Here is a 13,476-nt window from a genome sequence, read left to right on the forward strand (position 1 = left end):
AGAGGTGTAAAAACAGACACACATATTCTGTGATTAATAGGAATGAAAATATGCAATCTCAGGTACTTCATTTTTGCTTTGGAAGATTAAGGTAGTACTGTATAAGGAGGAGAAATAAGGAATTGCTCAGAGAGAGCACAAAGGCAGCAAATCTTAAGTTATCCCAAGGTATCACAAAGTTACAAAAACCAGGCATCTGTGGGGTGCACGGGACGCACGCTTATATACTCATGAGAGAAGGAAAAGAGGTTTGTGATTGAAAAAAGCAGAGACCGTGGCAGCAATGTAACACTGTACACACAAAAGGACACACCAAGATTTTCCAAAGCATCCCAAGAGGTGCACTGTGAGACTAAGTCAAACTCTGGAATCCAGTGACTCAGTCATTTCATAGGGTTCTGAGACATGGATTTGGTGACAGAGTGGCTCCCAAAATTGTGAAACCTTGTCATACTGACCAGCAGCTTTCACTGAAAAAAGTGCCATAGGTTCTCTAACAATAAGGATACAGGCTAAAGAGATACCAAAAAGACTTAGAGTAAGGGAGATAGCCCACAGGAAATACAGAAGATCTGAACAGTAACTGACTAGAAGACATGGAGGAAAAAAAGAACATGAGAGATTCAGGTTTTAAACCTGAGGGAGAAAGAATGGCAGCGTCTCAAAGTCATGGAGAACCCCAGAATGGGAGAGGACATGGAAGAAAAGGGAATATGTTTAGTTTGGGCAGTGTTAAGTTGAAAATGGATGATGAAAATAAATACCCTCGAGGTAGCTGGAAATAAGAGACAAGGCTTAATAGTGAACTTGGGACAAGAAATTTGAGATACACCAAATAATCATAGGAAAGGGTAAGATATCCCAAGGGGCAAGCCTAGAAAGAATGAGGCAATGAGCTCTGTTCTCATAAGGGACCTAAGGACAAAGATACACCAGCCAAAGAGATAATGAAATCATTTCTCTAGTAGGAAGAAAATCACTAGAGTATACTATTCCCAGACAGCAAGGGAGAAGGAAGCTTTTGAGAATGAGGGAATAATAATATCAAATATCATGGAAAGATTAATGAGAACAAAGTCTAAGAAAAAAAGTACAGAATCTGACTAGAATGGGGAAGGGGGGCTGGTGAGAAAAGATATAGATGTGATATTTCGATCAACCTTATGGTGTTTTAAAAATTTTAAGCCAAAAATAAGTTGACATCAAAGTGCAATGGAAATGTAAGGCCAGACACTATCAAACTCTTAGAGGAAAACATAGGCAGAACACTCTATGACATAAATCACAGCAAGATCCTTTTTGACCCACCTCCTAGAGAAAGAGAAGTAAAAACAAAAATAAAGAAATGGGACCTAATGAAACTTAAAAGCTTTTGCACAGCAAAGGAAACCATAAACAAGACCAAAAGACAACCCTCAGGGCCTCCCTGGTGGCGCAGTGGTTGAGAGTCCGCCTGCTGATGCAGGGGATACGGGTGCGTGCCCCGATCTGGGAGGATCCCATATGCTGCGGAGCGGCTGGGCCCGTGAGCCATGGCCGCTGGGCCTGCGCATCCGTAGCCTGTGCTCCGCAACGGGAGAGGCCACAACAGTGAGAGGCCCGCATACCGCAAAAAGAAAAAAAAAAAAAAAAGACAACCCTCAGAATGGGAGAAAATATTTGCAAATGAAGCAACTGACAAAGGATTAACCTCCAAAATTTACAAGCAGCTCATGCAGCTCAATAACAAAAAAACAAACAACCCAATCCAAAAATGGGTAGAAGACCTTAATAGACATTTCTCCAAAGAAGATATACAGATTGCCAACAAACACATGAAAGAATGCTCAACATCATTAATCATTAGAGAAATGCAAATCAAAACTACAATGCGATGGGCTTCCCTGGTGGTGCAGTGGTTGAGAGTCTGCCTGCCGATGCAGGGGACATTCCCTGGTCTGGGAAGGTCCCACACGCCACGGAGCGGCTGGACCCATGACCCATGGCCACTAAGCCTGCGCGTCCAGAGCCTGTGCTCCACAACGGGAGAGGCCACAACAGTGAGAGGCCTGCGTACCGTAAAAAAAAAACAAAAACTACAATGAGATATCATTTCACACCGGTCAGAATGGCCATCATCAAAAAATCTAGACACAATAAATGCTGGAGAGGGTGTGGAGAAAAGGGAACACTCTTGCACTGTTGGTGGGAATGTAAATTGATATAGCCACTATGGAGAACAGTATGGAGGGTCCTTAAAAAACTACAAATAGAACTACCATACGACCCAGCAATCCCACTACTGGGCATATACCCTGAGAATTCAAAAAGAGTCATGTACCAAAATGTTCATTGCAGCTCTATTTACAATAGCCAGGACATGGAAGCAACCTAAGTGTCCATCAACAGATGAATGGATAAAGAAGATGTGGCACATATATACAATGGAATATTACTCAGTCATAAAAGGAAACGACATTGAGTTACTTGTAGTGAGGTGGATAGACCTAGAGTCTATCATACAGAGTGAAGTAAGTCAGAAGGAGAAAAACAAATACCGTAAGCTAACACATATATATGGAATCTAAGGGGAAAAAATTTCATGAAGAACCTAGGGGTAAGATGGGAATAAAGACACAGACCTACTAGAGCATGGACTTGAAGATATGGGGAGGGGGAAGGGTAAGCTGTGACAAAGTGAGAGAGTGGCATGGACATATATACACTACCAAACGTAAAACAGATAGCTAGTGGGAAGCAGCCACATAGCACAGGGAGATCAGCTAGGTGGTTTGTGACCACCTAGAGGGGTGGGATAGGGAGGGTAGGAGGGAAAGAGACGCAAGAGGGAAGAGATATGGGAACATATGTATATGTATAACTGATTCACTTTGTTATAAAGCAGAAACTAACACACCATTGTAAAGCAATTATACTCCAATAAAGATGTTAAAAAAATAAAATATTTATCACAAATCTTGGACATAGTAAGAATTCAATACATCTTAACTGATTCTAAAAAAAAGTGCAATGGAAAACCACAACTGAATCACCCCTCTAGGGGGCAAGTAAGCAAAGCTCAATCCAAAAAGGACCACTCGTAGGAGAAGTCTCTTTCTACCTCTGGGAATACTGACTGTTGGTAATATTCTCACTAAGGCAACTTTTAACTAATTTTGTAGACCCTAAATGCACTATCTATTGTTTTCAGTAACTAAACATTTTCATGTATCCCAATGAAGGAAGTAAAGACAACATATTCCCCCTACCTTATGATCTGGCACACAGTTTTTTAGAAAGCAGAGAAAAATCTTCTAATAATTTACTAAGAGAATTTTTTAACTCCTTCAAATTCCTAGACATTTTTTCTCCTCTCTTTCTTCTATATAAGTTTTATTGAACTATGATTTACCAACAATAGAACTCACCAGGGCTTCCCTGGTGGCGCAGTGGTTGAGAGTCCGCCTGCCAATGCAGGGGACACGGGTTTGTGCCCCAGTCCAGGAAGATCCCACATGCCGCGGAGCGGCTAGGCCCGTGAGCCATGGCCGCTGGGCCTGCGCGCCTGGAGCCTGTGCTCCGCAACGGGAGAGGCCACAGCAGTGAGAGGCCTGCGTACAGCAAAAAAAAAAAAAACCCAAAAAACCAAAAAACAAAACTCACCAACTTTTAGCGTATGATTCCGTGAATTTTGACAAATGTATACAGTTGCATAACTACCACCAGAATCAAAATATAGAACATTAGCATTATTCCCAAAAAGTTTCCTCATGCCCTGTTAAAGTGAATCCCTCCCTGAGCCTTTGCCTCTGACAGCCACTAGATATGCTTTCTGTCACTATGGTTTTGCCTTTTCTAGAATTTTGTACCAACAGAATCATACATTACGTACCTTTTGAAAAAAATGTGGTAAAACAGACATAACATGAAACTTACTATTTAACCATTTTTAAGTGTACAGTTCAGTAGTGTCAAGTACATTCCCACTGTCATAACGCAGCTTTTTGTGTTTGGTTTCTTTAACCTAGTACAATGCTTTTGAGGTTCATCCACATAGTAGTTTGCTCCTTTTAAATTGCTGAGTAGTATTCCATTATATGGATATACCACAATCTGTTTATCCATTCACCAGCTGATGGGCATTTGGGCTATTTCCAGTTTGGGGCTATTGTGAATAATGCTGCTATGAACATTTAAGCACAAGTTTTGGTCATATGCTGTCACTGCTTTTCAGTAAACGCCTTAGAGTGAAGATGTTGGGTAATATGGTATCTGTTTAACATTTTAAGAAACGTTAGCAATTGTTTTTATCTCTCCATTCAGAGAAAACCTATAGTCTATGGACACCCAGCCAGAAGTTACTGCCTGCTACATCACACATCTCCTCAAGGTGTAAGGCTTAAACTTCATACTTATGGTATTACGTGGGTGGATGCTGGCAGAAAGAACAATTCAGCTCATGAAAAGCTAAATGACAATGCATCTGGAGTCCCAAGTAACTGACCTGATACACACTTGGTGCTCAATAACAGTGGCTATTATTGGAGCCACTGTTATCAGGTATCAAGTTCACCAGCCTCATATGTATGTAGCATACAGTCTTCCTCCACTATCCACCCCAATCTCTTTTTTTAATATTTATTTATTTTATTTATTTATTTGGCTGCGTCGGGTCTTAGTTGTGGAACACGGGATCTTGGCTGAGGCATGCGGGATCTTTCGTTGTGGCGCACGGCATCTCTCTAGTTGTGGTGTGTGGGTTTTTCTCTCTCTAGTTGTGGTACATGGGCTCCAGGGCATGTGAGCTCTGTAGTTTGTGGCATGCAGGCTCTCTCGTTGAGGCGTGTGAGCTCACTAGCTGTGGCGCACGAGCTTAGCTGCCCCGCATGTGGGATCTTAGTTCCCTGACCAGGGATCGAACCCGAGTCCCCTGCACTGGAAGGCGGATTCTTTACCACTGGACTACCAGGGAAGTCCCAATCTTTTCTTTTGAGTGGAAGAATATCTGCGTGTGCTCCACCTTCTAGGACACCTCTTTTCAGTGACTCTTTAAAGACTGACAGTTGTTCTCTAACTACATCTCCAGGCTTTCCTAGCACTCAGCAGTTGGAGAGAATCAAATTCAGAAGACTCAGCAGGCTCTTTTCCTCCCCTCTTTTGGTAGCTCAGTCAATCTGGCTCAGCAGGCCTGACTTAGCTGAATGGATGAGACTGACACCAGCCCCTGAGCTGGAAGCTCCCCCTTTCTAACAAGGCCACATCCTCACTCAGAGACCTTCCACTGTCAGACAGTCCTATAGATGTTCCCCTGCCCCATGCCATATGGAGACTGTTACAAGGCAGGGTCCCCTCTACTGGAAGGCAGGCCATAGTGCATCCCATCCAGTTAGGCCTCATCTAAGCATACCTCTCTGTAAATAAAAGTTCCAAGTTCATAAACAATCAGCTTTCTGTCTAAGTGTAATTATACTTGTATAATTATGACACATAAAGGTTTGTGTGTCCATGCCTCGTTTACACAACTACATATCTAACTCCTCTGTACCAGAGACTTGAATTGACTTCAAATGATTGGTTAGAATTTTAATTCTTAACCAGCGCTCTGTCTTTATCCTTTATAAACTCTGAGATGAAACTGTTATTTTCACTAGTTTTTTACTTCAGCTCTCAGCCTCCTCTCATTTCTGACCGAAAGAGTATTTATGTTACTTTTCCAAACTGGGTGAGAGAGAACTAGCCAGCCAACTCAGGATTTCATCAGATGACCTGCTTTTAATGGAGTGAGACTTGAAGCAAGGACATGGGTGGGGAGAATGAAAAACCATAGTCAAGAAGCTCTGTGCCCTCAGGGTACACAGGGCCCTAGACCACAAACAAGTAGGAAGCACAGTCTAAGGGAAAAGAAAGAAAAGGAGAGTAAAGAGTCCACAATCAAATTCTGCCTACTGCTGACATTTCCTTACACGGGTTCTGCCCTCTTTTCTTTCTAAAGGTCAGACAGGAAGACTATTAGACCACCATTCCCCAGGGAACAACAGTAGTCTACCCTCACTGCCACACACCGCACCTCAAGTAGAAGGTGAGCTAGTGGCGAGGGCAGGCATGTTCAGAGACCCCGCGTATAAAATGACCAATCAGGGATCCCTTCATTACAACCCCCTCCCTTTCCTGATTCACTAGCCACCCCAGAGACCCAGCTCCACAGTAAAAGGTACAGAAACTTGGTTGACACTGGATTTCCATTCCAGAGGGGAATGGTCACGCTGTGCACGCAGACCTAGCGTGCTGGTGAGGGACTCAGGGAGAGCTGCTCCCATAGACGCCTTCCGTCCCCACTGGAAATAACTGTGGATCACACACACAAGCGTACGACCGTGGCATCACATTAAATCGTGTGGAGTCCTTGGCAGCAGTAAATACTAATTCAATATTTTTATATAATTAACACATTGTTTTGTGTCTTTGACGGTGCCTACCGATCATGGATACTTACTCTAGTGCTAATTAAAAAAATCAACAAGAGGTTGTTTCAATTACATCCGCAAATAGCAAACATTTGTATCTCAACACTAGTTCTATTATGAGCCTTATTAAAATGAATTTAGCAATTTTTAAAGCACCACAAAGAGAAACTAAATACAAGACAAAGTTTTAAAAAGTCATTTCCCTTGGAAACTTGAAGCAAAGGTTTAAGCTTATTAAACTGATCTTTAATCAAGTAGGTTAAAAAGGCATTATATTTACTGACTTGGTTATTATTTAAGAACTCTACTAATTTTAATTTTCCCAAACATGCATAAGAGATTCTGCCTCTCTATTTCAGTGTTAGGAGATCTCTTCAAATAAATGAAAATATATTTTCTTACAGCTTTAAACTCTTCCTTATACATTTTAATTTAAACAAATAATGTTTATAACCTTAACTCCACAAGAATTTCCTTCTAATGAATATTTAATACTTCCAGTAAAAACTGGAAATACCGATTTACTAAATGATTGACGCTGATTTTTTTTTAACCCAAATACTTTTAATTCTGCAAAACTGGAGGGTAGAGGTGGGAAGCATGTTCACCAAAAATCTCACAGTACATACATTCTCCCATCAAATTCATCACTAGGACTCCCATCCACCGACCCTGAAAAGCTGTAATCCCACAAGCAAGAGCCCTACCCGTGTGCATGCACTCATGTGAAAATATCACACACACTAAATTGCACTGAGGCCGTGACAACATGCAACTTAGTAATGTGCAATATCTCCACCAGAGCAAGCAGAATGGAGCGTCGGGGAAGAAGGGTGTGATGCAAACATTCAGGACACAACATGCTCTAAGGGGAGGAAAATGGTTTGGGGGTAACGGATGCATGCCACTAACTCAAAAATTCATGAAATGAAAACCCAATCACAAATGTATTCGGTGTAGAAGAATACTCATTCAGAATGGAGAAAAATAACTAAGGTTCAGAAATTCAATGAGACAGTGATTATCTAGCAGCCACATATTTCAGAAGGCAAGCTTGAAGAACAAAGACACTTCCACTGTCTGGACATGCAGTTAACTCCCAATTTCAATTCCACTTTTAACTTATTAATGGATCATATAAAATGAGTTTAATAATTCACTTAACTGCAACATAGATGACAACTAATGACTGATGCTTATAAAACCCGACATCACTGATAATTTACACACTAAACTTCAGTCTCAGGGCATTAGAATAATATTTTCATGATCATTTGTATAATATTTTCCCTCTTAAAATCTTTCTCCATGAAGAAACATATTCCATCTTTTTTTTTTTTTTTTTTTTGCTGTACGCGGGCCTCTCACTGCTGTGGCCTCTCCCGTTGCGGAGCACAGGCTCCGGACACACAGGCTCCGCGGCCATGGCTCGCGGGCCCAGCCGCTCCGCGGCATGTGGGATCTTCCGGGATCGGGGCACGAACCCGTGTCCCCTGCATCGGCAGGCGGACTCTCAACCACTGCGCCACCAGGGAAGCCCAACATATTCCATCTTGAACATAATCCTTAAGAATGAAAAAACTGACAGGAGCTTGTAGAACTAGAACTCATTGTTATCTTACATATATGAGAAAGTTCTTCAGAGGTATCTATGTAAGACTGTATATTTTAAGTCTTGAATTTGACCCAGTAAAGAAATAAAAAGCACTCAGGCTGCTAAAAATCAACCTGAATTACAATCTATAATTTATATAACTTGATACAGTTGTGGTTAGAAAAATGGCCCAGCCTATAACAAGTTATCTTGTCTGTACCATATTTTTCAGACTCACAGAAATCAATTTTGAGAACAATTAGAATTATAGTGTTGGTTGTTAATTTTTTTTTCTGTATTAAAATAAGTCCTCTATGTGACTTTTGCCACAATAAAAAAACATAAACCTCTGCTGTGCACCTGAAACTATCACAGCATTGTTAATCGGCTATACTCCAATACAAAATAAAAAGTTAAAAACAAATTTAAGAAAAATAAGATAACAAAATGAATGGTTTTTGTACGAGTATACGTTAGAACCAAGACATGGGCTATTCTTATAGTACATAATTAGTGTGTACAATCCCAAGAAGATAAAGCAAACCTAACCTGTGAGAAGACATATATGTCCTCATATCTCTGTAGATGACTGTACGCTCTCTAACCTCAAATTCCTTCCTGAGCCAAAGACCTAATTTTTTTTTAATTTTTATTGAAATATAGTTGACTTACAATGTTCTGTTAGTTTCAGGTGTACAGTAAAGTGATTCAGTTATACATATATATGAATATATATATTATTTTTTACATTCTCTTCCATTATAGGTTATTACAAGATATTGAGTATAGTTCCCTGTGCTATACAGTAGGCCCTTGTTATCTATTTTATATACAGTAGTGTGTGTATTTTATTAATCCCAAACTCCTAATTTAACCCTCCCCCCCGCCTTGGTAACCATAAATTTGTTTTCTATTTGTTTTGTAAATAAGTTCATTTGTATCCTTTTTTTTAGGTTCCACGTATAAGCGATATCATGTGATATTTGTCTTTCTCTGCAAAGAACTAAATTTTTAGCTGCCGGCCTCATGTGTCCCTGTGAGTAGTCTTAACAGTACCACGAATTTAATTCATCATCTTCTGTTCCAACCATCTCCTGGAAGAAGGCATCATGGTATACCAGAAGAATGTGTGATCTCAATCAGCTGGACTTAGGTACAAATCACAGCTCTGCTTACCAGTTCCAAGGAACCATGACGTTAAAGAATAATCTTTAAAACAAAGGAGGTGGCATATTTGGTATAAAAAAAAATGACTCAGTGACAGACACTTAGAAGACAGTCAGCTGTGCTAGTAAAGGTTACTTCAGGAAAAAGAAGTATCTTTCTTGAAGTTCTTTATGGACAAGCTAGATACTTTTCTGTAAGACTTGGCTTAAGTCACACTGACTAGAGGATTATGGCAGCCTTTGATATAGCTGATTCCACAGCTTTATCCTATTGGGAAGATAGAAAGTTATTTTTCCTTTTTGGTAAGGTAGTTGCATAAACTTTTTTGAGACAGATGTCACTTAGATACACTAAAGTTAATCTATTGATAGATTAATAAAGATGATAACCAATGGTCAAATAGGCTTAGAAGGAATGCTAAAGCCAGCAAGTATCTTTCCTGAAGACAACTTCACCCTGAAAGCTGTTACAGTAGACAATATACTCCCAAACTTAGAATATTTACATGGATGGCTCCATGTGGATACCTGGGAGCACCAAAGGGGATAAGAGCTTTTTTGGTTTTAATCCCAGCTACTGTCCAATAAAGTAGGAGGAAAAACAGAAAACCTAGCAAAGTTTCCAGAGAAAATATATTTTAGGTGCATGCATGCTATTTGAATGTAACCAAGGGTTTTCCAAAGATCAAAGTGGTATCCTCACCAGCTGTTACATGAACACAGTGAAAAAATAAGCCAAAATCAGTCAGACAGAATTATCAGGTCAAATCAAGATTTCTGTGGCAGACTAGTTTCAACAAATTACCATTTTCTTAAAAGTATGTGGAAACAGAAATGCCAGCCAAAGATTCACTATTCAAGAGAAGCTTTAGACCGCCTAACAGCTTATTAGAAAAAGGAGCTCTAATGGATAACATGAGGATTTCATTTGAGTAGCTATTCATAAGAAGTCAAAATGAAGTAGTCTTATTAATGAGTTAGAGCAATGAGGGACAAAGTTTTGGGAAGGAGCTGAGACAAGGCTGCAAAAGGTCTCTCCCTACCTGACATGATGAAGAGGAAGAAGAAAAAGGCATCAGTGACTTAGAAAGAGGATATGAAGAATATAAGCTGAAGAATCATCTCATTCAGAATCAAGCCTGCAATACATAGACCCCAGAAGACATGATGGAAATTTCTGGCTGGAACCTGCGATACACACAGAGGGTGTGACTTGGAAATAACACAAAATTTTGCATTTCCGGTATCCAAACTACCCTCTGCAGAGGGCACAGCCTGGCTGCAGAGGGACAGAGGAAGAAACAGGAAGGCCACCTACTCTCCTCCCCAAGCAAAGCTAGAATTCCTGAGAATACAAGGAAGGTTCTGAGAGAAGCTGCGGTGTATGTGTGGTGCAGGAGGGGCTTCTTCCGAGCAAATTATGTGACGATCAGGAGATGCAGCAAGGGCCTGGGGACAGGCCATTAGATCTTTGTACACCACAGGCTTGAGAGTAAGATATTGAAACTGTTTTACATTATCCTCTCAAAGGAGATGTTAAAAATTTGAAAACACCAGCGTCCCTCACTAGCTTAGCACTGAATGTTACCAGGAAGTCTCAAGACAGAAAAATGGGCCTCTCATGGAGAGCAGTTTCTGAAGGAACTAAGAACGGCATAAATCTTATCCCTACCTGATAGCTTCTTCCACAGACTGGCCAATAATATTAGAAGAAGGACCTGGCTGAGATAGTGGTGTCAGGCTTATCACCCACTTCACTGGCTTGTAGTACTCATCACTGGAACTTAACAGATAAAATAGTGTGGTCAGGAAAATTACCTGCAAAACAAAGGATAGTACCTCCTAAAATATCACATTTGGAAACTACAGGAAGGAAACATAAATGGAACCAAGAATATGCTTTACTGCAGAAGGAGTATGACACGTACTCATCTGTGTGTACATACCAGAGACAGAACAAAGTTGAGGAGGGCAGTCCCGCTGTAGAAGAGGATGGCCAGGAGCGTGGTGACAGTGGTGAAGAGCAGGCTCACATTCCGGCTCATAACGATCCACAGAGACTCTAAGATCTGGCGAGGAAGGAAGGCTAAATATTAGAACTAATCCTCAGGCAAGAAGTTTCCACAGCTATCTAGTGTGCTCTTAATGGAGTGTTTTAGTACCATAAACTGAAACAACAAGAACTGAGGGGGTTTTTTTGGGTTTTTCTTGCGGTATGCGGGCCTCTCACTGCTGTGGCCTCTCCCGTTGTGGAGCACAGGCTCCGGACGCACAGGCTCAGCGGCCATGGCTCACGGGCCCAGCCGCTCCGCGGCATGTGGGATCTTCCCAGACCGGGGCACAAACCTGTATCCCCTGCATCGGCAGGCGGACTCCCAACCACTGCGCCACCAGGGAAGCCCAAGAACTGAGTATTATTTTATCTGAAAACATTTGAATGTTGATTAGTAAGGAAAATGGTTAAGTAAATTATGGTGAATGTACTACAAATAATAAGAGGCGGCCATTAAAACACCTCTATTATAACACAAAAAATATTTTATGATACAATGCTAAGTTCAAAGAACAGGACAAAAAAGCTTATTTATAGCATGATTATAACTATGAAAATGGCACGCATAGAAAAAATACCTATAGAAGAATATGCCAGAATGCAACCTGTAGTTGTATGTAGCTTGTAGGACCACAAGCACAGGCCAAGAAATTCTAACATTAGTCTGATTAGCTATACCTCCCCCACCGACTTGCCATCTTCAACTTAGAACCAACAACAAACACAAAAGCGTCACTTCAATGACTTCACTAAGGTCACAATAAAAGAAATGAACAGATGGGGTCAGAGCTCTGCAGCTGAAAACTTTTCCTCAGATAGATAATGACCCTATATCAAGACCTGCTGAGTTCATCTGATCCATCACCTGCAAATTCACTAGAACCAGATGTTAATACATGTTAAATATTACTGAAAGAAGTTGCATAATATCTATAACACACCTACGTGTTTTCACGTAGGTGTGTTATAGATATTTCCTATCTCTTCATGAACTTAAAGTCCCATATGATAATGTCTGTTCTATTATTCTCCCCAAGAGGACTATCCTTCCTCTTAATGAAAAACAAGGAAGCAAGATGATCAGAAAAACACCTTCCATTATAGTTTTCAAAATGCTCGCATAAACCTCACAGCAATGCAGCGAGGGAAGCAATGTAGATGATATCATCTTTATTTTACAGATACACAAACTGAAACTCAGAGATTTTTTAAAAACTTGCCCAAGGGCATGAAGCTAATAAGCGGAACTAGAGCTAGGACCAGAACTCCTAATGGCTGGTTTTATTTTGGTGCCCTTTCCAAAAGAGAAGTTCTGTTTTTTGTCATATGCTCAAGTTATACCATCTCTTCCATGAAAGGCCTATCCATTCCTTTCCTACCTCAAATGAACCACTTATAAAGGCATATTTTGTTGTCTTCAGCATTTCTTGCAAACCTCAGCTCAGCCTTCATAAGAGGACTTCGGCAGGCTAATTTCATTTACAATAGCTCCTTACATAAAATCTTGAAAATGCTTCATGATGCCTACAAAAATATGCATGATTGACTGTTTGACCTTATGGGATAAAGAATGAATGAATACTGCCACTGATTCTAAGAAACAAACCAACAATGCCCTTACTTGTGATTTTTACAAACATTCTTTTGGGGAATTCAGTCGCTTTGGAATTTTTATCAAAAAAAATTTTTAAATAGTTTCTGGGTCATACTGATAGGAAATACTCTGTGGTAATTCTTAAGAAATTAACTGAATACATTAATTATAGACTGGTAGTCACTAACAATCCAGTAACTTTTCTATGTACTCAAAGTGATTAGGAAGAAAGGTTCAGAAAAGAAGAAAGAGATGCTGGGTATTATAAAACCAAAAAATTCAATCAAGGGCTGACCTTGACAGTTTCTTAAAATTTGTTCTGATGAGATAGGTGGTGATATTAAAGAATGTGACTTTTTAAAATACTGTATAACAAAACGTGTCAATATTTAGAATATATATATTAGATATTAGTGAACCAATATTCCAAATGACCAGTGCACATTACAAAATCATGTAACGGTAGAAGATCCATTCCTAGCCAAGATAGATCAAGGGACCTTAATATAAGAGAGTAGAAAAAGTTCACTGATACAGTTTCAAATTCTACACTGCAACTAACCTTTAACAAATACCATTTGTTGAGTTTTGGTGTAGTATCAAAGAATAGTCACGATGACCTGAAA

The 13,476-nt window shown here is 40.2% G+C and overlaps 1 protein-coding gene across 1 annotated transcript in view; it reads right to left on the bottom strand.

Moving 5' to 3' along the window:
* Nucleotides 1-13,476, bottom strand: part of TMEM245 (transmembrane protein 245) — a 109,508-nt gene that overhangs the window by 22,042 nt on the left and 73,990 nt on the right. Inside the window, exons 12-13 of the mRNA XM_060101450.1 lie at nucleotides 11,150-11,272; nucleotides 10,876-11,021 (exon numbers count right to left, since the gene is read on the bottom strand). Coding sequence (XP_059957433.1) covers nucleotides 10,876-11,021; nucleotides 11,150-11,272 — 269 coding nt within the window. The remainder of the gene's footprint in view (nucleotides 1-10,875; nucleotides 11,022-11,149; nucleotides 11,273-13,476) is intronic.

The sequence above is a fragment of the Mesoplodon densirostris genome, chromosome 6 (genome assembly GCF_025265405.1).
Source record: "Mesoplodon densirostris isolate mMesDen1 chromosome 6, mMesDen1 primary haplotype, whole genome shotgun sequence".
NCBI lineage: Eukaryota > Metazoa > Chordata > Mammalia > Artiodactyla > Ziphiidae > Mesoplodon > Mesoplodon densirostris.